Raw genomic sequence first — 22391 nt, 5'->3', positions numbered from 1 at the left:
AACTTGCTTATAAATCATCATCTGGAATTGAAGGTAAGAGAGATCATTTTGGATTTCAAAATCTGAAGTGGGCTTCCCAAAGAAAATTGATAAAGGCCCTTTGCAGAAACCAAATTGTCACAGAATATTTATAGTCAAAAATTCAGGAATAAGAGCCTTGGAGAACATGAATTTATTTTACCTTTCAAGCATGGAGAACTTATAGAATCTAACTTAACATATACAGGGCATTTTCTTATGGCAAGCGTGGAAAGGAAGGAAGAATGAGGTTGCTACAAAATCAGAAGTTTTTATCTGATTTATAAACAAAAGATTCCATTTTAGCAACTATGGATTAAGCAGATGGGGTTCAGCAGAGAAAAATGAACCAATGTGCGTAAGGCAACAGAAAATAATTCAATGTACACGAAGTACATATTTTTCTAATTCACATACATAGTTCCAAAACAAAGCAATTCTGTTCCAGGCATAATCCTAAGTAAAATGCAATATGTTTGCTCAACTACAACTCTTTTGTCACTTGTGTTCTTTTGCATAGTCCATTTTTTAATAAAAGAATAACATTCACTAATAAAAATGTAAAAATTCAAGACCTCTGCCAGCAAGAGAAAGGAAATAGAGATACAGAATAAGCAAGAGGACATAAATGAAATGGAAGCCTAACTAGAGAGTATCCCTTGGCAAATGTCTGAAGTCTGATAATAAGAATGTGGAGAAGACTGAAGCATATTTAATGCTTATTTTTTTCTGATTTTGCAAGAGCTGAGGTCTCATATTCAGATGATATTTTACTGAAAAACTAGTGCTGCAACTAAAGGCCATGTTTAAATCATACTACAATACAAGCAGGTTTTTTTTTTCAAAAATGGAACTGTGCTCACATTTTAAATACTGAAGCCTCTTACAAAAGGTAAATCTCTATAAGAGCTGATTATGGTGAGGAGCAAGATGGAGGAAAGTTGACCTCTCTTCTTTGTTCAGTGATTAACATGAATACATTAACCCATAAGCAGGGGTGGGATTCTACCAGTTCGCACCTATTCGCTAGAACCGGTTGTTAACATTCTAAGCAGTTCGGAGAACCAATTGTTAGAAGAAATTACTGGCCTAATCCTGTAAGGAAGGCAGGAAGGAAACATTCTGGTGTTGCTTACAGAAACTGCCTCTCTGTTAACCCTTATTACATTCTTGGCAGGACTAGACTTCCTGTCTCAAGAATGTCTCTGGAGTTTTTTTCCCCTCCTTTGCTGGTACTTTGCTTGTGTGGAGTGACCATTCAAAGTTACAATGGCACTGAAAAAAGTGACTTATGACCATTTTTCACACTTACAACTGTTACAGCATCCCCACAGTCACGAGAGACCAGGCGAGGAGATGCGTGCCTCGATGTGGGTGATATTGAGTTGGCCATGCCCAGCCAATAACATGACCATCAAGCCACGCCCACCAACTAAGCCACGCCCACAGAACCAGTTGTTAAAACATTTGAATCCCACCCCTGCCCATAAGGAAGAATGAAACAAGCAGACTGAGGTGAGGGATCACAATGACACTGATTTCCAACTCCTCAAGGAACATAGAATAGGACTATTCAATGTTTGGTGCTTTAAATAAAAATGTATTCTACTTTTATCCCAGAGTATTTATGTCTCTTAAGGAAAGTTCAATGGCAACAATGACCTTGGGAGTATATGCTGGTGGAAGTGCATCCTCCTGATAGGATAAGGTAGGAATTAAACTTCTGTGTCACTACACGTCAGGGAATGTATATGAGTCTGGCGTTCCAAGATTATTACCTAACTATTGCATTTATACCTCTGTGAATGTTAATGTTCTAGCTAAATCAACAAAACATAGAAAACTTCCCAAAAGTCAGATCAACCAATCAGCCTGCAGGACATGCATCTCTACATAATGCATAGTTCAAATCTGGGAGGTGTGTATGTCAGTCCATCTACAACCATCTGTAACTTACACTAACCCATCAACCCAATTGCAATGTAGGTATGCGTCAATGCCTACATCTGCAAGAGACTAACTCAAGCTTAACGCTTGCTGGAGTAACATCAACAGGGGGTAGTGGAACAAAGACTACTCAGCAATGAAGGAGATGGAACGTGGGGCTGTACAGGTATAATGAAAGCCAATCAGTTTAGGATAAGAACTCCAAAATCCGCCCCCCCCCCCAAAGAAGGTGATAGCAAAATGCTTTTATCTTGTTGCATTCCATTTGTATAAACATTTAGACAAGTTGGATGTCAGATGCTGAGATTCCTTCCCAGATTAGAAAACTTCCCTGTAGCGATTGAGGAAATATAAACTAGATTTGGAGGTGATAAAATGCCCAGAACAAAGCTACGTGAAAATTTGGTCATTGATCAGTATTGAAAAAGAAGTGATTTTCCAAAGCAATAAATAAATAGAATATGGTATTTTAAATGCATGAATCAAGGAATCCTAGAAATATTAAAGCAGGGATGTTAGCATACTACATGCAGTATTTTAGGAATAAGTGAAGCCTAAGTGGACCAGAATGAGTTATTTTAAATCAGATGTTTTTGTGATATTCAGAGCAAGAGAATATGCAAAACAGTTGGAGTGGCTATAATTCTCCAAAAGTAAAATGCTAAGTATTTAGTTGCCTATAAACCAATAAAGAAAACCATATCTATTAGAATCAGTGACTATTTAATGAACATTAGTTTTAAATAAGTTCTAAGCTCCCAATATAGATATAATAGCAGAGGACACAAATTATATGGAAAAATATACGAAGTGATAAACAAGATGACAGAAAGAATGTAATCCAGTAATGGGGTGATTGGATGGACAGAGTTGGAGAAAAAGAAATACTTGGAATTAAGAGGAATTGAATTGGAAAATGCATCAGAATAGGAAAAAAGGTTAATATAATTTTACAAAGAAAATTCTTGGTTCATTTTTGCCAAAACCTGCTTCAGCCAACATAAATACAAGCTTTATGAAGGGTCATTGCCAGATGGACAATGTCACAATAAGTTACTTAATGGAAATTGAAGATGGATAAATGCAAGCCAAATTGCTAAAACACTTCTAAGTGCAAAATGAATTTTGGTGTCCAAAATACAGGATAAGCTTTGCAAAGAAATAAAAGGATATAGGTATGCTGGCAGCTGGGGGACATACAGTCTGAATGCAATATTTATTTTCATATACTGGATTTGTATCTGTCTTTCATGCAGGATTCGAAGGCAATGGCTATGGCTATGGAAAGAAGTAAGAGACATCACATGAAAAACAAAGTAGACAAAATATCCCCCAAAATTTAAAAAAAAAATATCAAGTGACTTTCAGAACTACCTTTCACTATAACCAAGGAAAGACAGAAAACAAAGGCTTTGATCAATAAGAAAAATTTTAAATGATTGAATACAGATTTTCAATATCAAACAAGAAGCAATTGGAAAAAAGTCAAATACAGAAAAATTAACAAGAAAAGAAAAATGAAACATATTTTAAAGATTAGTGAATTTTTTACTACAGGTCAACACTTATAGAAAACCTGATATAGCCAGAAACTTCGAAAAGACATCTATATAGAATAAGTAAGATTCAGAAGAAATTGTGTATTAGTGATCCGTTGAATTTAATTCTTCAAGAATGAAAGTTTTATTTAAAATCTTAACAGAGGAATAGAGTTATATATGGAAACAGAGATGATGAATGAATAGGCAAATTTCAGAAAAAGCAGAGACACATGAGATCACGTTGCTAATATAAGATGGAGACTTTATCAGAGTGAGCTAAATGAATGAGTTTCTATCTTTACTCAATAAAGCAAGTTTTTGACTATGTTGATCATACCAGAATTATGGATCTGAAAATAGTTACTTAGAATGCCAAAGTTGCAAGAAGAATTATCCATCAATTGGTCTTTGAAGATGTAAAATGACTGCTCCCTTGAACCTGATTATGAGCAAGCCATATATTTCTGCAATGTGATGCAAACTGATGATGGACTAGAAAAAATGATTACGCCTGACAAGGTTGAAGGAAGTTGAAAATAATGTATTATGTGCGTGGACAGGATCAGAATGACCTTTGCAAGTTTTATAGGAAGCATCTCTACTTTGCATAATTTTTGTCTCATCTTTTCCCCCATGCTAGCCATCCCCATATCTATCTATCTATCTATCTATCTATCTATCTATCTATCTATCTATCTATCTATCTATCTATCTTTCATATTTCTAGACCATCATCTCTTCCAAAGAGCTATGTGAAATAAATTTTTTTAAATGGAAAAGCTACACACAATGAAAAAGCAGGAAATGTATAGCACCTAATGGTTTTCATGGTTACTCTTTCTCAACTTTAAAACCTCACTCCCAAGAAATAGGAACAATTCAAAGCCAAAATAAAAAGCTGACCAAGGAAAAGGTTCAGCCTCTCACCTGTGTTGTTCTAATGTATCTTCTAAAGCAGGGTGTCCAACCTTTCACCTTCCCTGGGCCACATTAGAAGATGAAAATTTGGTTTGGGCCGCACATAATTAAATTAAATAATAAATTAAATTAAATTAAATTAAATTAAATTAAATTAAATTAAATTAAATTAAATTAAATTAAATTAAATTAAATTAAATAATTAAATTAAATTAAATTAAATTAAATTAAATTAAATTAAATTAAATTAATAATAAAATAAAATAAAATAACATAAAATAAAATAATTATTTATTATTTATTATTAATTATTTATTAAAAATTATTTATTTTTATTTTATAATTTTTCGGCCAAATTTTGCGGGGGAGGGGAAGAAAGCTCGCCACCTCGCGCCTACCTCTCCTCCTGCAAATTATTTATTTTTATTAATTTTCCGGCCAAATTTTGCAGGCAGGGGGGGCAGGAGGGGCTTGCGCCTGCCTGCCTCACGCCTACCTCTCCTCCTGCAAATGCAGCAGCGGTGGCGGCGGCGGCAACAGCAGGTGGCGGGCGGGACTTTGGGCTGCGGCTGCCCACCTTTTCTGTTGCTCGCCTCGCCCGCCTCGCGCCTACCTCTCCTCCTGCAAATGCAGCAGCGGTGGCGGCGGCGCAGCAACAGCAGGAGGTGGCGGGCGGGACTTTTGGGCTGCGGCTGCCCGCCTTTTCTGTTGCTCACCTCGCCCGCCTCGCCTGCCTCCTCCTCCTCCTCCTGCAAATGCAGCAGCAGGTGGCGGTGGCGGCGGCAACAGCAGGAGGTGGCGGGGTGGGACAAACCTGGCTGCGGCAAATGCCCGCCTTTTTCTGTTTGCACAACATCTAGTCTGCTAACCCCGCCTCACGCCTGCCTCTCCTCCTCCTCCTCGCTGGATCTTTCATGAAGGTTGGGGTGGGCGTTAGGCCGCATTCGAGCGACCTGGGCCGCATGCGGCCCGTGGGCAGCCAGGTTGGACGATATCCTGTGCCCCCCACCGTGATATGAAAGTATAACATTTGAGGATATTTTTTTAACAACGTTTTTTGTGGAATCCCTTATGCGGCCCAGCCTCACCCAGACTCTGCCTCCAGCGGCCTCCAGGTAAATTGAGTTTGAGACCCCTGTTTTAAGACATGATCAGACATGGCTGTAAAAACATGGCTTTAATAAAGCTAATTGAAGACAAGGAGAAGGAACGTCTTTCAAAAGATAACGTTTTGTTGAAAAAATGCTCAGTCTAAAGGTCATACTCGCCTAATTAATTTAAAGTCATAAACATTCAAGAAACATAAAGGGAATATTTTCCCCCTTACCCTCCACTCTAAAACTGGCAATACATAAGCTTTCTATACCTTAATATTTTCATTTCAGGAGTGCTCCAATTCTTCTTTCCCAATTGAGATATGAGCAATACATTTAATAGGATTAACATGACCAACAGAGGCATTAAATGTTAAAATTCTTCAGGAAAGGCTTCCTGCTTGATAGTCAGATAAAGGCTGTACTTTTTCAGAAGACAAGTTGGGCACCTCATTATCTTTTGGGGATCTATTTATGGATTTATTTGCAGATTTTTAATATTTTATTACTCTCAATTATTGGCATCATTAATTATTGGCTGGCGACTCTGTCAGTTAAATTTTGTTTTGTTACTTTTTAGTTTTAATTCAACAAGGTGAGGCACAACTATTCTAATATGTAATAGATAAATAAACATATTTCTTGATCCTGCTATCTGGAATATTACAAACATGAGAAGTGTTATTGGAATAATTTGATCTAGTTTAAAAGCTATTTTAGGAAAATACAGTAAAATTGATTAATCATGTAGCATTTTACAAAGGAGTAGTTATGACCCTATCAATTGGTTGCCTTACAAATACCCAGAGCATAATAAATTTATTGCAGCATGAAATTTTAAATACATAATTCATATGCACAAAAGTGACCTTAATTAAATGATCTTAATTAATTGTGATTATATGATAGCTTTATGGATAATATCCCGGGGCAAAGAAAGTATATGTGTTCAAAAAAAATCATTTTACTTTTGAGATCCATCCTGCTGCCAAGTTTACTTATATTTATATTTTTATGAGTTTGTAATCCCTTAATTCAGGGAAGAGTCAAGGCGACTGGATGGAGCTGAGCGTTTACTGGCTGGATGCCCTTCCTGACACCCATGAGGAGTTTACAGCAGATATTTTCTCTTTGTGTCTAAAAGAGAAACATCTGCCACCACCTAGGATTGAACTCTCAACCTTCCAAATGGGAGGTGAGCATCTTTACTACTAGGTCATCATGCCGCTCCACCACATTTATATATATAAATTAAATAACTATATGCTTTTAGTAGCACTGATAGAAATTAATTATAGCCTATTGAGTAAACATGGTTTTCTTATCTTCACAAACAACACCATCATATTATTAATCTCTACCACAAAAACAAGCATTTTCTATAAATATCGCTGAATATTTAGTATATTCTAAGAATACACAATGCATAATTAGCTATTACGCTTAAAATGAACTCTTATGAGATTTGCTTGTTAAATCTTTAGGATTCTCCATGAGTACCATAATGCAAACATCCAAAATTAACATTAAATTTGTAAAGCTCTATTATTCAACTATATCATTGAATGGATGCTTTCTTAGAGATGGAATGTGAATATTACCTTCAGTACTCATGTCTGGTGTTGGCATCCAGACATAAGCAAGGCCTTCTTCTTTGTACAACTTCATGAGAACTTCTGGGCTCATTGGTTCTGGATAGCGGTTGCATCCCCAGGAATTCTGAACCACATCCCATTCAGTCTGGAAATTCATTATTGCTGTAATGCCCAACTCATGTTTAAGTTTGACAGTCACATGTTCCATTTGACGAGGGCAACTTCCTAACCACAGATTTGGCAAAATCCTGTTCAAAGAGAAAAATATTGAACAAATGAATGTTAAAGACTTCAGTGATTAATCTAAATCAGTAACAGGATTAATCAAGGGATACTCATTTTCTACAATTCATGTTTAATTACAAAGTTACCAATTATCACTAGGAACTTGAAATTCAAGAAAGAAATGAAGGAAAGAATCATTTCTACAGACCACAAAGAAACCCCTCAAACCAAATTCAAGACTTTCATGAAGGACAAAGAAAAATGTATTTCCTGACAACACTTTCTAGCACCCCAAGAAGTCCACTTCATAGTTTGGTCAGATAATTTCTCATACATTACAACAAGTATTACTTATTGGACACAAAATATAACACTGTACATTAAAAATCTGCTGTCAGATTTTGCACAGAGAAATCAAGTAATGGATCATTATTTGGCTACAAAAATATTTAGCTGAATAATCTTGTTATTGATACTTAGTTCAGTTATTTGGACTTCTAAATTAGACTACCAGTTTGGGTATTGTGAAACAGGTTATTAATCACTTGTATTGTATTATCATTCAGTAATTTACTCAGAAGACAATGTTCTTAATATCGACTTAAGAAATCCTCAGAGAGGAACATATTTGTTAAATTACCTCATTCTTGTGAGGACTGTCACTATATATTATGATAGCAAATTCTATCATTCTTTCATAGATACAAGGTTTGTCACATGTAATTGTATTTTAATGATGTTGGTTTAAGTCTTCCAGAAATGTGCTTCTCTGTAATGGTTTTGTTTTCCCATAATGATAACTAATGTACTAAACACTGGATGATGCAATTTTAACAAGAGGGCCATTTATATGATATATGAGTCTTGCATGTTTCTTATATTTCTTTCCAGAAATTCATCTTCCTGAATAAAGTAATTCTCTCTTTCATCTGTGTCTAAGCTACTGAGTGTTTGACTAGATAGAGAAATTGATTAACATCAGAAAGTAGATTACCAAGAATGTATTTAAATGATTTTATTTGGCTTGAAACACAACAACGGCTGTCAACTTTCAAAGACTTAGAGACATGTTAAGAAGGGGATCAAGGTTAGAATAATTTATTTATTGTAAGAAGATGGACAAATCTATAGAATTAGAGATTGGATTGTACATCACTATCCTGTGACTTCTGAATATTTTTTTGAAAAAAAGGAATAGACCCAATTATTAAACTGACATGAAATTAATGAAGTACAATCATTTCACCATAACTATATAGATTGAATCAATCAAAACATTAATATATTTTAAGAACACAAATGAAAACTTATTTTAATTGTTACAGTATTTAACAAAACAATCAGTTCTTTTGATAAATTTGAAAAAAAAACCATTGGGATGATGATTTGGCCACTAAACTTAAATCTCACTGGAAATTCTTCTGGCAAAACAAAATCACTTTTAAATCTATGTCAGTAGCTATCAAGAAAAAATTATTATAAAAACAACTGATCAGTGCTATTATACTCGATTAGGTTAGACTATACGAATTGCAATTCTTTTTGATAATTTTGCCAGAGATATAAATAAATTAATACACATCTCATCTTTGGCTGGCAATGCTTTTTGTCAATCACCAACAAACTCTTATAGGGAATTTTCGGGATGACTCACTATATGTTTGTTAAAGCATATGAACCAAATGAGTACAGAAAACTAATTCAGCTTTTATAGCTTAGCCACTAACTTTGTTATTGAAGAATACTAAAAAAAAAATAAACTACTTCATTTATTAAAATTTATTCTTTAAAAGTGCAGATAATCATCACGGTTGAAAAGTGAATAATTCAAGAAAAATAATGAACATTGTAAAGATTAGAGTTTAATCTATACTTAATACCCAATTATTTGTTTGGTAAACAATTACTTACAATATCTGCTTGGACAGGAATATTTACTATTTATGTTTAATTTGTTTCTATTTCTCTTCTCTTCCTCCCCCCCCCAAATAAATCCCCCTAAAAATATTACTCTTTGGGTTTGCCATGGATACATTTTGCTTTATTATTTATTATTGTTACATGCAACAGTGGTCAAAGACAATGGGGGAAAAAAGGGAGGATAACCAGGGGTAGGATCCGACAGGGTTAACTACCAGTTCGGTGATTTACAAGGTTTGGTGATTTACGATGTGCTTCCCTGCACGCTGCACGCATGCCTGTAAATCGTCATCAGCTTGCTGCCTGGACAGCTGAGCAGTGCTGCGTGCAGAGAAGCAGTGTTTGAAAAAGCACTTTTTTCCTGCTTTTTCAATTGCACCTGTGCCTTGCACGGCAGCTGAGGTTGAAAAAGCAGGAAATAAAGGTCAGATAAGAGCCCGGGCAGGCGGGTGGGCCAAAACATCAGCAGATATAGAACCGGTTCTATGTCTGCTGCTCTTCAGAGCTACCGGTTCTACAGAGCCGGACAGAACCGGTAGAATTCCACCCCTGAGGATAACTATATTTTTACTTATTTCCTTAAAGTTTTTGGCTTTTTATCCCTGTGCTCCAAGTCTATTAACTCTTAGATAGCGAAGTCATTTCATTACACAAAGTTATTCAAGATGTGACATGTGCAGAACAAAATTATTGAATACATACTTTGAAGCTTGACAATTATGCTGTGAGTCTGATTTTGATCATAAGGCATTTCTAACTTCGACAACAATTCCTAAGACCAGGTTTCTTTTTGATACTGTGCCTGTGGAATGATCCAAACAATTATCTTCAGAAGGATAGTTCTGTATCCTATTTTACATGACAAGCTATGCAGTCCTTATTTTTAAAACCCACATTAAAAGTTAGTATATATTGCAGAGATGGAAGGGAAACTATAAATGAATCACACTTTTTTAAAAAAAAAAAAAATCTTACCCTGTTCCTTGAACGGTGATATTTAGAAGGTTATCCTGTGAGTTCAATGACTCTCTAAAATTACTAGAACTTAAAACTCTCACCCTAAAGTCCCACTTTATATATTTGAAGAAAGACAAGACAAAGAAAAGCACTAAATGAGTAAATTGGATGGCACTACAGACTCATAAAAAAACAAGCATATACAAGATCAAATTGGCTAAACAAAAGATCATGAATAATGTTGTTTAGACTTTATATCTAGCTGAAAATATTCATTATCCATGGTTCAATGATACTAATGGAAAATGGACAGGGAAGCCAGCCCTGAAGAGATAAGAAGGACAAAACAAGAATCTATAGCCATTCTGTCTTGGGTGCCATGAGGTGTAGCATTTAGAATTTTCAATTAAATATCCTCAGATTAGGGATCTAAGAACAAATTACAATACACACCTTTCAATGAAGACTTATCTTCATTAGAGCCATAGTGGCACAGTGGTTAGAATGCAGTATTGTAGGTTAACTCTGCCTTCAGCCAGGAGTTCGATCCTGACCAGTTGACTTAGCCTTCAATCCTTCTGAGGTCGGTAAAATGAGGACACAAATTGTTGGGGGCAATATGATGACTCCATAAACTGTTTAGAGAAGGCTATAAAGCACTGTGAAGCAGTATATAAGTCTAATTGCTATTGCTATCTTTCATACTTCCTTTGCCCTATGAGCAACATGTCAGCCCCACTAGCTAGACCAGACCAAGAAATAAACTCCATAGAGTTTATAGAGTGTACTGAGAGTGGTTATAATAATAGTCTTGCAAATAAGACTGTGTTGTATTTTATCTTCCTTCTAATACTTTAGTGAATTAGAGAGGTGTCTATCTGAGTTGCTTACAAACATTACGTGTTTGTTGTAGAAATGAAATATTTTTCATTTCTCAACACCCTAGCAACGAATTGTACATATCTCCATCGAGATCAGCTTCTTTACTTTCTACACAATATAACAATACCAACATGATTGAGGCTGGTTCTGAAAATGTTCAATTTAAAAAGCAGTAAATAGATATTAAGAAAACATGGGGTTTTATAAAGTCACTTTTACAATTACTATTCTGTCACAAGACATTAAATTATTTTAACAATATCAATGCATAGGATGAATGATTTCCTATTGAACTCTGCACATTCTTAATTAAAGTTGACAAATCACTGTGAATGCAGATGAAACTAGAGCAAACTTTTTTCAATTAATTATATGAATCCTGTTTTTACCTACAGAGACATTACAAGACTGTGGTTGTAAAATGTCACTGCTGTTCTGATGCCATTTTGCATTGTGAAGCATTAGAAATTACCAACCTTGTAACCATCTTCTAGTTTCACAAGCAATTCAACCATGTCCAGAAGCAGTGTAAAAGCAAGAGAGGCAAGCAGATTTCAGTAAATTTGTTTATCTATAATGAAGTGACGAATTTAACTTGTTTATTTATAATGCAGCTTTCTATGCTTGTTCCTTATGATTAAAGTGAATACTTGCCAAAATTAAGTTACTTTTCTGGTCATTAACTTATAGTGCTGGTTTTACTTGTATTGGTAAATCCAGCACTGACTCCTACTTTTATTATCTACTTAAACTGCACTTTACTTATTTGCCCATTAAGCTTTCTGATTCAATTTCACAAAACACTTCATGATTGTCAGGCTCATTATTACTACCTTTCCCGATTGTCTAGAAATATTACGGCTACATCTACCACAATTTCCAGGTGGCTGAGAAATCAGATAATTATAATCCTAATACACCTGAAGGGTAAAACAGTTGTGGAAAACAGAATTTTATTGTGTGTTTGAAGTCTGATCTTGTACAACATGGATCCCAATAGGCTTAGATATACTGCATAGATCTGCCCCGTGGTAGTATTTCAAGAGCTAGTAACATATAATGCTCATACAAGTGATAAGAGGGAAAGGAAGGTAGTTTCTGTTATTCATCCATCTATCTATCCAAACCCTGGATGATAAAGAGCTCCTATAATTAACATCCAAGCTGCAATGCCTGGAGGAAAACACAGGTTTTTACGGCCTTCTGAAAGATCACTAGAGTCAGGGCCACCTGTATCTCAAGGAAGAGGCTGTTTCATAGGGCAGGCACTATGACAAAGAAGGATCCCTTCAAGTGACTCTGAATGTTCACTCTAGTAGATCTAATGGAATGGTCAGAAAATATATGGGAAAAGAGATCTTGCAAGTATGCTGGCCCCATGTAGTTTTAAAGGTGACAACCAGCACCTAGAAACGCCTACTAGGAGCCAGTAAAAGTTAATTAATTGATAACAGAAACTTTGAAAAAAAATGAAGGTACAGAGAAATATGCTTTACCGTAGCAGACAATGACATTGTCTTTCAGTATTAGCTCATACTTCCGGTGAAAATTCTCCAAGAAAGAACTTCCAAGAAGTGAGCACTGAGAATATAACAATATGAATAAAACTACTGAGAACTGGACTGGCATGGATGGAGAGAGACTATATCCAAAGGCTGAAAAAAGATAGACTATATCAAAATGATAGAGAGAAAAGCCAAGAGTGCCTTGACCATTAAAGGCAAAGAAGTCCTGTTTATGGAATATCTACAATAGGGGTGTCAATTTGGCAGCCCACAGGCCAGATGTGTCAAATGCAGGCCACGCCCACCCCAGCTCCACAAAGGGGGAAAAACATCATGAAACATCACCTGATGGCAATGTGACGCCGCAAGTTTGACACCTGTGATCTACAACCTTAACAATATTTGTGTTAGTGAAATACTGTATTTTTTGGACTATAAGACACTCTGGACTATAAGACGGACATTAGCTTTAGAGGAGGAAAACAAGAAAAAAAAATCTGCCTCTGCGTCCCAGCAATTTGCCTCCTTGCAGCAAACAGCAAACAACTTGGTTAGCTTCAGCACAGCCTGATTTAAGATGAGCAGATGATTGGTAGTTGGATTGGCCACCCAGGATACTGCCCATCAGCTGTTTCAGGCTCAGGGGATCACTACCGCCACCTATCGCCGCTGATTGTCGCTGCCTGGAACGGGCCAAAAATGGGGTGCGCTGAGGCTGAAAATGGGACACAGAGGCTAAAAATGGGATGTGTGGAGGCAGCGATAGGAAGTGGTGGCGATGGGTGGTGGCGATCCCCTGAGCCTGGAACAGCTGATGGGCCAAGTATAAACATAGTTATGAATACATGAAGTGGATACATATAAGAAAAATAAAAAGAAACAATATGACATGGGACGGTAGGCACTTAGGTGTGCTTATGCACACCCCCTCTTAGGAAAGGGGTGAGATCAATAGTAGACAGTCTAAGGTTAAAGTTTTTGGGGTTTGGGGAAGAAACCACAGAGTCTGGTAGAGTATTCCAGACATTGACCACTCTGTTGCTGAAGTCGTATTTCCTGCAATCAAGTTTGGTGCGGTTTACCTTGAGTTTGTATCTATTGTGTGCTCTTGTATTGTTATGCTTGAAGCTGAAGTATTCATTGACAGGTAGGACATTGCAATGTATAATTTTATATACCATACTTAGATCAGACTGAAGACGGCGTAATTCAAGGTTTTCTAGGTCTAGAATTTCAAGTCTGGTGGCATACGGTATTCTGCAATGAGTAGAGGAATGGAGAACTCTTCTTGTGAAATATTTCTGGACTTTCTCAACTGTGTGAATATCAGTTACGTAATGCGGGTTCCAGACTGATGAGCTTTATTCGAGTATTGGTCTAGCAAATGTTTTGTATGCTCTAGTTCAGAGGTCTCCAACCTTGGCAACTTTAAGACTTGTGGACTTCAATTCCCAGAATTTTCCAGCCAGCTAGAATTCTGGGAGTTGAAGTCCACAAGTCTTAAAGTTGCCAAGGTTGGAGACCTCTGCTCTAGTTAGTAGTGTGATATTACCAGAGAAAAAGCTACGCAGGATTAGGTTAACAACATAGCCTTTTTGGCTATGTAGTTACAGTGGGCTCTAGCACTTAGATCATAACTTGGGAAGGGTGAAGCCCCCCTGCCCCTTGCTTGCATGATTAATCCTAAGTGCTTTTTGCAATTTTAAGCAAAGTTAGATTGGCATCCTTCCATGAGTTGAGAGTGAATGTCTACACTGAAGCAAGAGAAACTGTTGCCATTACTTCTGCCATCAATGATTTTAGTTGGTACCATCCAGGTTCTGACTAAAGTGAGGCAAAATAGCTCCTCCATTTTAGCATCTACCCTTTATATATAACTTGTAGCTCTCAATATTAAAACACCAAAGACAATTATTTAAGAATTTTCAATCTCTTGGCGATGTAAATGTATAAAGGATGGTTGGCAAAATGATTTTGGCTTAATTTTCACGGATTTATTTATTGTTCACTCTTGCCTCTTGTCAATGTTATTTTGTGCATATCTCTGATTTATACGCACACACAAAGAAAGAGAACACAAATACGTTTAGACTGTGTTTATGTATGTTTATAGACGCATGTATATACACACATAAATATTGAAGCTGCAGAAATTTGTATTCTTACCTCTGGGTCAATCTGCAAATTATCTATAAGCATCTTAAGACAGCTGCATATTTCAGCTCATCTATTTGCATGTAGTGTTTAATTGTATGATATATCGGGGTGAAACGCCACTGCTTTGCTTTGTGGAGTGACTTTTGACACTAATTGCTGGAGGGAAATAGTGCCTCAGCATGGAAAAAGTAAGATGCTCCACTTCTCAAAAGCATGGAGGCTGGCTGCCTTGATCAGCATCAAAACCTTTATCAAAGTGAAGCACACACAAACCCCTCTTTAGTCTTCAGACCTAATATTTATGAACCATTTGAGTTTTGAACAAGTGAAATCAGTAGCTAATTTTCAACCAACTTCAAAAGGGAAATCCCACTTGCCTGTGTTAGAAACAATAATAGATTATTAGAAAGTTATTGAACCTATTTTAATTAGGGCCAGTAGTCAGACTCTTAAAAAAAGGATATATACACAATGTGATGAGTTAGACCACAATTATTTTTGTTCCCTAACTCATCACATTTTATCCCAATGATTATTGGATATGATAATTAATTTTATCGTATAAGATTAAGAACTGGGCATCAAAACTTTGTTCCCAGTGCAGGACCTGCAACAATTGTAATAACTGTGTGATTATTTTAACTATAGAGCATCACATTGGCTTTCTGCTCCTACCACACGGTTCACTAAACTCCAGTTAAAAGTTGTTCCTTTACCCTTTCATAGTGCCATGTTATAATTTTGAAATAAAAAATACATTCTAGAGACACTTAGCTTTCACATTTTTTGTTAAACATTTAACTAGAAGTTACATTTGAACTTAATTCAAACTGAACAAAAAGCAACGATAACGAAGTATGTTAGTCCCCTCTATCTTTTGAATGAATAATTCAGTGTGATATTAATGGCAACCAGAAATTTTAATGACTCTCATAGAATATCGATGAATATGCACTAGCTGAAGCTTTTGGCTAGGACTTAGATATTAAATAAAGCATGTACTTTGGTGGATATAGTTTTGGTGGATATAGTTTTTTAGCCTTAATGGGCTATCCAAAATACTTTCCTCCTTTACTTGATACTTTCAAATGAACTTTGAGCATTATATCTGTTAAGCCAGGTTTTGGGTTGTTAAAATTTATTTGGACAAGGTGGATCTTGGGTTGTCATAATACATTTGTTTTGCCTTCTTCATCTTGACATCTCTGAATTAATAAATGGTTCAACCTTGAGGCAAGAGTCTGCACCTTCTCTAAAGGAACAAAAGTCACATACAAGGACAAATTTCTCATTGTGCACAGGCAGCATTCTTACTGATACGAATCCTGTTTTATCCAGTACTCTTCTATTAATTTGTATGTTATTTCCTGCTTTTATTTACTTGCATATCACAAGGTAATGGAATTTTTAATAACACTCAGAATGAATTCATAATTTCTCAGTTTGTTGTCAAGGGTTGGGAAAAAAAAGTTTGAAGCAAAGTACTCAGCAGCATATTATTAATCCCATAAAGACACAGAGGGAAGATATATTCTGAGCATGCTGTTACAGCACTCTAATTGGAATTACTTCTTATTCCCCAGCTTAAGTTGAAGGAGCAAATGACAGTTCCTAAGCAGTTGGAAAGTGAAACAGCCAGTCTCCTGAGAATACCACTTATGACTCTCCGGATTTTAAGCATAAAATAACACATTTCAAAACGACAGTAAAGAAACCAGGTTCTAGTTTTCTCTCAGACAGGGAAACCAGATGGGTAATTTTAGGCTAACCAATCTTTCTCAGCTTTTTTTTTTTAAAGTCTGTCTACCAACCCACAATGGATTGCTCTGGTAAGTTACAGTCATAACTTTCAATGAAGAGATTTTCACCTTTTAAAGGCTTGATTCAGACTAACAATAATAATAATAAAAATTCAATACATTTCAAACCTGAAACTTTTTTATGGAGTAGCTAAAAAATAACTTTAAAAACCCCTGCCTACTTTCAATTAGCATTTTCACTTAAGTTGGGTATTTATTTTCAAGAACTGTATTTGATGTCCTTATTCAGGTAGTCCTCAATTTACGACTAATTGAGGCTTCAACTTTAGTCATAAGTTGTGACAGTGATAAAGTGCGTCACCATGTGACTGCACCTGATTTTACTGTCTTTTTTTTTGCAGTGGTCATTAAGTGAACACAGTGGTTGTTAAATGAACCCATTATTCAATATGGGGCAATTTTTGCCAGAAACCAGAAAAATGGTGTAAATCAGTCATGTGACCTTAGGATGCTGCAAATGGCTGCAAATTGAGGCCAGTTGCCAGGCACCCAAAATGCCATTACTTGACTGTGCAGGGGGCTGGCGGGGAAGCAAATGTTGGAACTTTGAATCCAGGCCATAACTCCCTGTTTCAGAGTCCATTGTAACTTAAAACAGTAAGTAACAGACTGGTTGTAAGCCAAGGATGACCTTTAGTTTCATGCTGCCCAGATTTGCCTCCAAAAGCTGTTACTTAGTTCTGCATATGTACTTTATGGTAGATAAAACAAGATATAGTTCACAGCTAAACTTAAGCAGCTACGTCGTTCCAAAGAGGAAGCCTACAGAAAAGGTGACAGAATGCTATACAACCAGGCCAGAAACATATTAACAAGAGAGATCAGAGCAGCAAAAAAGAAGCTACTCTGAAAAGTTAAAGAATCAATTCTCAACAAATGAACCAGCAAACATGTGGAAAACTCTTAAAAACATCACTGGCTTCAGCAAACCTCCTTCCCAGGTAGAGGGAAATCAACAACTAGCAGATGACCTGAATGTGTTTTACTGCAGGTTTGAAAAGAAACTACAGCCACCTATCTCCACAACCTACATCTCAAACACACCAACAACAGCCAAACCTCCTACAACTGGCCCCAATCCATTGGGCTCACAACCTCTGGTGATCACAGAAAAAGAAGTGCAAGATCTATTACACAGACAGAAGCCAGGAAAAGCACCAGGGCCAGACAAGATAACTCCTTCTTGCTTAAAAGTCTGTGCTGACCAATTGGCCCCCATCTTCACCCGAATCTTCAATAGATCACTAGAGATGTGCTATGTTCCTTCCTGCTTCAAACATTCTACCATCATCCCAGTGCCAAAGAAGCCCTCCATCAAGGAACTGAATGACTACAGACCAGTTGCTCTAACATCTGTAGTTATGAAAATCTTTGAAATGCTTGTGCTGTCCCACCTGAAAACCATCACAGATCCACCGTTAGATCCCATGCAGTTTGCATACTGAGCAAATAGATCGACAGATGATGCTGTTAACATGGCTCTGCATTACATCCTACAACACCTTGAATCTCCAAATACCTACGCAAGGGTCCTCTTTGTAGACTTCAGTTCAGCATTCAATACCATCATTCCAGACACTCTTCTAGGTAAATTAAACCAACTAGTGGTACCTGAACTAGTGGTACCTGAAGCTAGATGGAATCACATCCGATACTGTACAATCAGCACAGCCCCCCGCCCCAAGGCTGTGTGCTATCTCCACTTCTCTTTTCCCTATATACCAATGACTGCATCTCAAATGACCCATCTGTAAAATACTGAAGTTTGCTGATGACACAAGTGATTGGTCTCATTCGAGACAACAATGAATCTGCGTACAGAGGTTATACAACTTGCCTCATGGTGTAACCAGAACAATCTGGAACTGAACACACTCAAAACCGTAGAAATGGTGGTAGACTTTAGAAGAAACCCTCCCATACTACCACCTCTTACAATACTACAGACAACACAGTATCAACAGTAGAGACCTTCAAATTTCTAGGTTCTACTATATCACATGACCTAAAATGGACACCTAACATCAAAAACATCATCAAAAAAGCACAACAAAGAATGTTCTTTCTGTGCCAACTCAGAAAGCTCAAACTGCCCAAGGAGCTGCTGATACAGTTCTACAGAGGAATTATTGAGTCTATCATCTGCACCTCTATAACTGTCTGGTTTGGTTTTGCAACCCAACAGGACAGACACAGACTTCAGAGGATAATTAGGACTGCAGAAAAAACAATTACTACCCACCTGCCTTCAATTGAGGACCTGTATACTGCACAAGTCAAAAAGAGGGCTGTGAAAATATTTACAGACCCCTCACATCCCGGACATAAAGTGTTTCAACTCTTACCCTCAAAACGATGCTATAGAGCACTGCACACCAGAACAACTAGACACAAGAACAGTTTTTTCCCGAAAGCCATCACTCTGCTAAACAAATAATTCCCTCAACACTGTTCAACTATTTACAAAGTGTACATTACTATTACTGTTAATTTTCTCACCACTCCTTATCACCCATCTCCTCCCACTTGTTTCCTGGTATGATTTGATTGTTGATTGTACCCTATGACTATCATTAAGTGTTGTACCTGATGATTCTTGATTCTTAACAAATGTACCTTTTCTTTATGATACTGAGAGTATTTACAACAAGACAAATTCCTTGTGTGTCCAATCACACTTGGCCAATAAAGTATTCTATTCTATTCTATTCTATTCTATTCTATTCTATTCTATTCTATTCTATTCTATTTATTCTATGTTTTTGATTGCTGCTGCCATCAGTTTCAGGTACCTGACTGTGTTGGGCAAGGCGATAGTTTTCTGGTAAAACTGACTGAATTTTATTCACATGCTGCCACCTACACTTACATTGAGATATTCTAAATTAAAATAACTTTCCTACAAAAGATGTTTTTCTCCCCTTTCCATAATAAGTACAAGTAGTCCTTGTTTAGCAACTGCAATTGGGATCACAACTTGGTCATTAAGCGAAGCATGGGCTAAGTGAAACTGCAACTGTGTTTATTATAGTTTTACTTCAGCTTTTTTTTTTTTTTTTGCTTTACAGACTTGCAAATGTCATAAAGATGAGGACGCGTTACAAAGTTACTTTTTCATCACTGTCTTAAGTGCTAATGGTTGCTATACAAGGAAGACACTAAGTGAGGACTACTTGCAGATAAATATTTCCTACTGCTTTACTAGATAGCTAGACAGAAGACAGGCAGCTACATTTCACGATATACAAAGAGCAAACCCAGGTACTTTTCTCATAACTTCATCTAATTTGTTCCATATTAGCCAGCTTCAGTCACACCAGGGTTACAAGGGAGCAAGCTGCCTCTGCTGCATGACAGATCACTTTCTGAGAACGAAACTTTGTTATTTTCAAGGGTCCCCGTAGCTTCTTTTAATCTGATATCTATTACTGCCTGACTTTCTGACCCAATGCTTTTATTTCTTTCTTTTCCTGTGGTTACTTTTTTGTTTTGGTTCTTTCTTCCTGACAGTGAATTTCTTATCTCATATCTTTGTCTCTCTCTTAATTCACTTTAGAATTCAATACTGCTACTGCTGTTAGTCAAGAAGCTGAATGTGGAGATCAGCATCTACTTACAGATATTTGTAGAAAGCTACTGAGGACTTTGTTCGTTAAAGCAATAAATATTTTAGTTTTGAAATACAAAAAGGAGGATTGCTTGATAGTGCTAATAAAGAAGACAGTGTTAAAGGTAATTGCTGAGGTTTTTAATCAGATAATCATTCAACAAAATGTCAAGTACTGTTAAAAGTATGTCAATTACTGGCAGTTTTTCATATTGACTTTTTCCAATTATTAATCTTTCCAATGGCATTAAAAAGCAGATGGTAGCACCTAGCTGGCCTTGGCTGATTCCAAAAGAACTAAGCAGTTTGGGTTAGTTGTTGGATGAAGACCACCAGGAGCTATAAGCGTGGGAAGCTGAAAAAACACACCTTTGAATAAAGCAATTATGACAACATTCATTTTGTTGCCCAAAACTATCTAAATCATCAAGATACAATTTAAGGGAGTTTTGTATTTTTTTTAAGTATTGGCAAACCAGAGTATTTATCTCTGAAACACACACACAAGATCTCCTGTCACAGGAGATACATGATCCTTCACTTAATCAGGCTGTGTACCATGTAGGCTTAATAAGTCTCTGAATTGCACCTGGAAGTTACTAGTAACTTCTTGGGAAGCATAAGTGTCACACAGGCACACTAAAGCATGCCCATCATTATCTATGCCACTGCATTCTGAAGCAGTTGAAATTTCCAAGTGGTCTTCAAGGGCTCATGTAATGCATTGCAACAGGCCATGAAATTATTAGCAAATTATTGAATATATGAAGGGGCTTCTAATCTAGGAAAGGGTGCAACTGAGGAAGATGAAGCTGTGCAAAGACCCTCCTAAGCATAGCTGCCACATGCTCCTCAAGAAGGAGCTGTAAGTTTAGAAGTACTCCAGATTGTGTGCCATCCTTAAATGGGGATGTTCAATCCCAATCAAGACCAAAGGTAGAATATTTCCATATCTAGATGGCCCCAACTACCATAGCTACTCAGTCTTGGTAGGTTGAGTCAGAGACAGATCCTCCTTATCCAAACCTCCATGTCTTCAGGGCCTGGGATAGTACCTCAACAGCTTCCCTTGGCTGGCCTGAGGTTGAAAAATATAATTGTGTATCATCAACAAATTGTGGATACCAAATGCCAAACCAGTGGATGCCTTCAAGTAGCATTTTCATGTAGATATTGAATAAAAGGAGAGAGAGTTGAGCCCTGCAGCACCCCCAAAAATGGAAGGGCCTAGAGTACAACCCCTTCATCCAAAACAAATACTGATTGAAACCAGTCCCAGAGGAAGGGACAGAGTTACCAAAGAACAATGCATGCTACCCTCAAAGGTGCCCCCTATCCCAGAATAGGATCAACTGCAGACAAACCATCTTCTGAACAGCTTTCCCTAAAAGGAAAAGACTGGAGATAGCCCTACAGGTACTTAACAGTGTTGCATCCAGGAATGACCTTTTGAGGAGGGGGCACACCATAACCTCCTTTAAAATAGCAGTACTTCCCAAAGAGTTTGACACCATAGCATCAACCCAAACCCAGGTTACTTCCTTGGCCACTTTCACAGTCCAGAAGGGTGGCTGATCCAATGAATAGATGGCCAACCTGATAACTGTGTCTACTTCTTCAGGAGTCACTGATTCAACCTCATTGTCAGCTTTGGAAGCCACATTAGCACCAGAAGCTTCCAGTCTTGTGCTTGGGAATTTGGGAGGGGGGATTTTATGGAGCATATGTAGTTAGACATAATAGCATTCTCACTTAAAGTCAAGGTCATGTTAACTCTGCACCTGGATGAGGAGAGGTTGAAGGGATGTTTCAGGTTGGAATGGATGGTGATTGGGGCATGTGATGGAATGATGGTGCAAAGGATGGATTTGTAATTTTTAATTATTGGAGGAAAACCCGGAACTTTCAGATTCGGGTTTTCCCAGATGTGCCAGCATGACAGCTCAAATAAAATGGAACTTTGAGAAAATGCCTGTCTCGGAGTTTTGCTATTGGAGTTTGGTTTTCTGGAACGCTGACACTCATCCTGGATTGCACCACTATATCTGACCCTAGGCATCTCAGCTGGACCTGCCCAGTCAGAATTCAAATTCACTATGCTCAGTCAAACTCACTCTGAACCTTCGCCCAAAATACTCCAAGCAAGGTGCTTCCTAGGATTTGCACACATAGAGAGGCAATCCAAGACCCCAGCCACCTGCCCAT

General features: G+C 37.1%; 1 protein-coding gene across 3 annotated transcripts in view; it reads right to left on the bottom strand.

Moving 5' to 3' along the window:
* Nucleotides 1-22391, bottom strand: part of EPM2A (EPM2A glucan phosphatase, laforin) — a 69861-nt gene that overhangs the window by 20057 nt on the left and 27413 nt on the right. For all 3 annotated transcript variants that reach the window (XM_087970456.1, XM_026666224.2, XM_026666226.2), the window contains exon 3: nucleotides 7120-7361. In XM_087970456.1, the coding sequence (XP_087826582.1) occupies nucleotides 7120-7361 (242 nt within the window). The remainder of the gene's footprint in view (nucleotides 1-7119; nucleotides 7362-22391) is intronic.

This window comes from Notechis scutatus, chromosome 1 (genome assembly GCF_049901735.1).
Source record: "Notechis scutatus isolate UNSWTSFEM ecotype Mainland chromosome 1, rNotScu1.2, whole genome shotgun sequence".
NCBI lineage: Eukaryota > Metazoa > Chordata > Lepidosauria > Squamata > Elapidae > Notechis > Notechis scutatus.
Note: the sequence above shows the minus strand (reverse complement) of the source record. Positions and strands in the feature narration are given on the sequence as shown.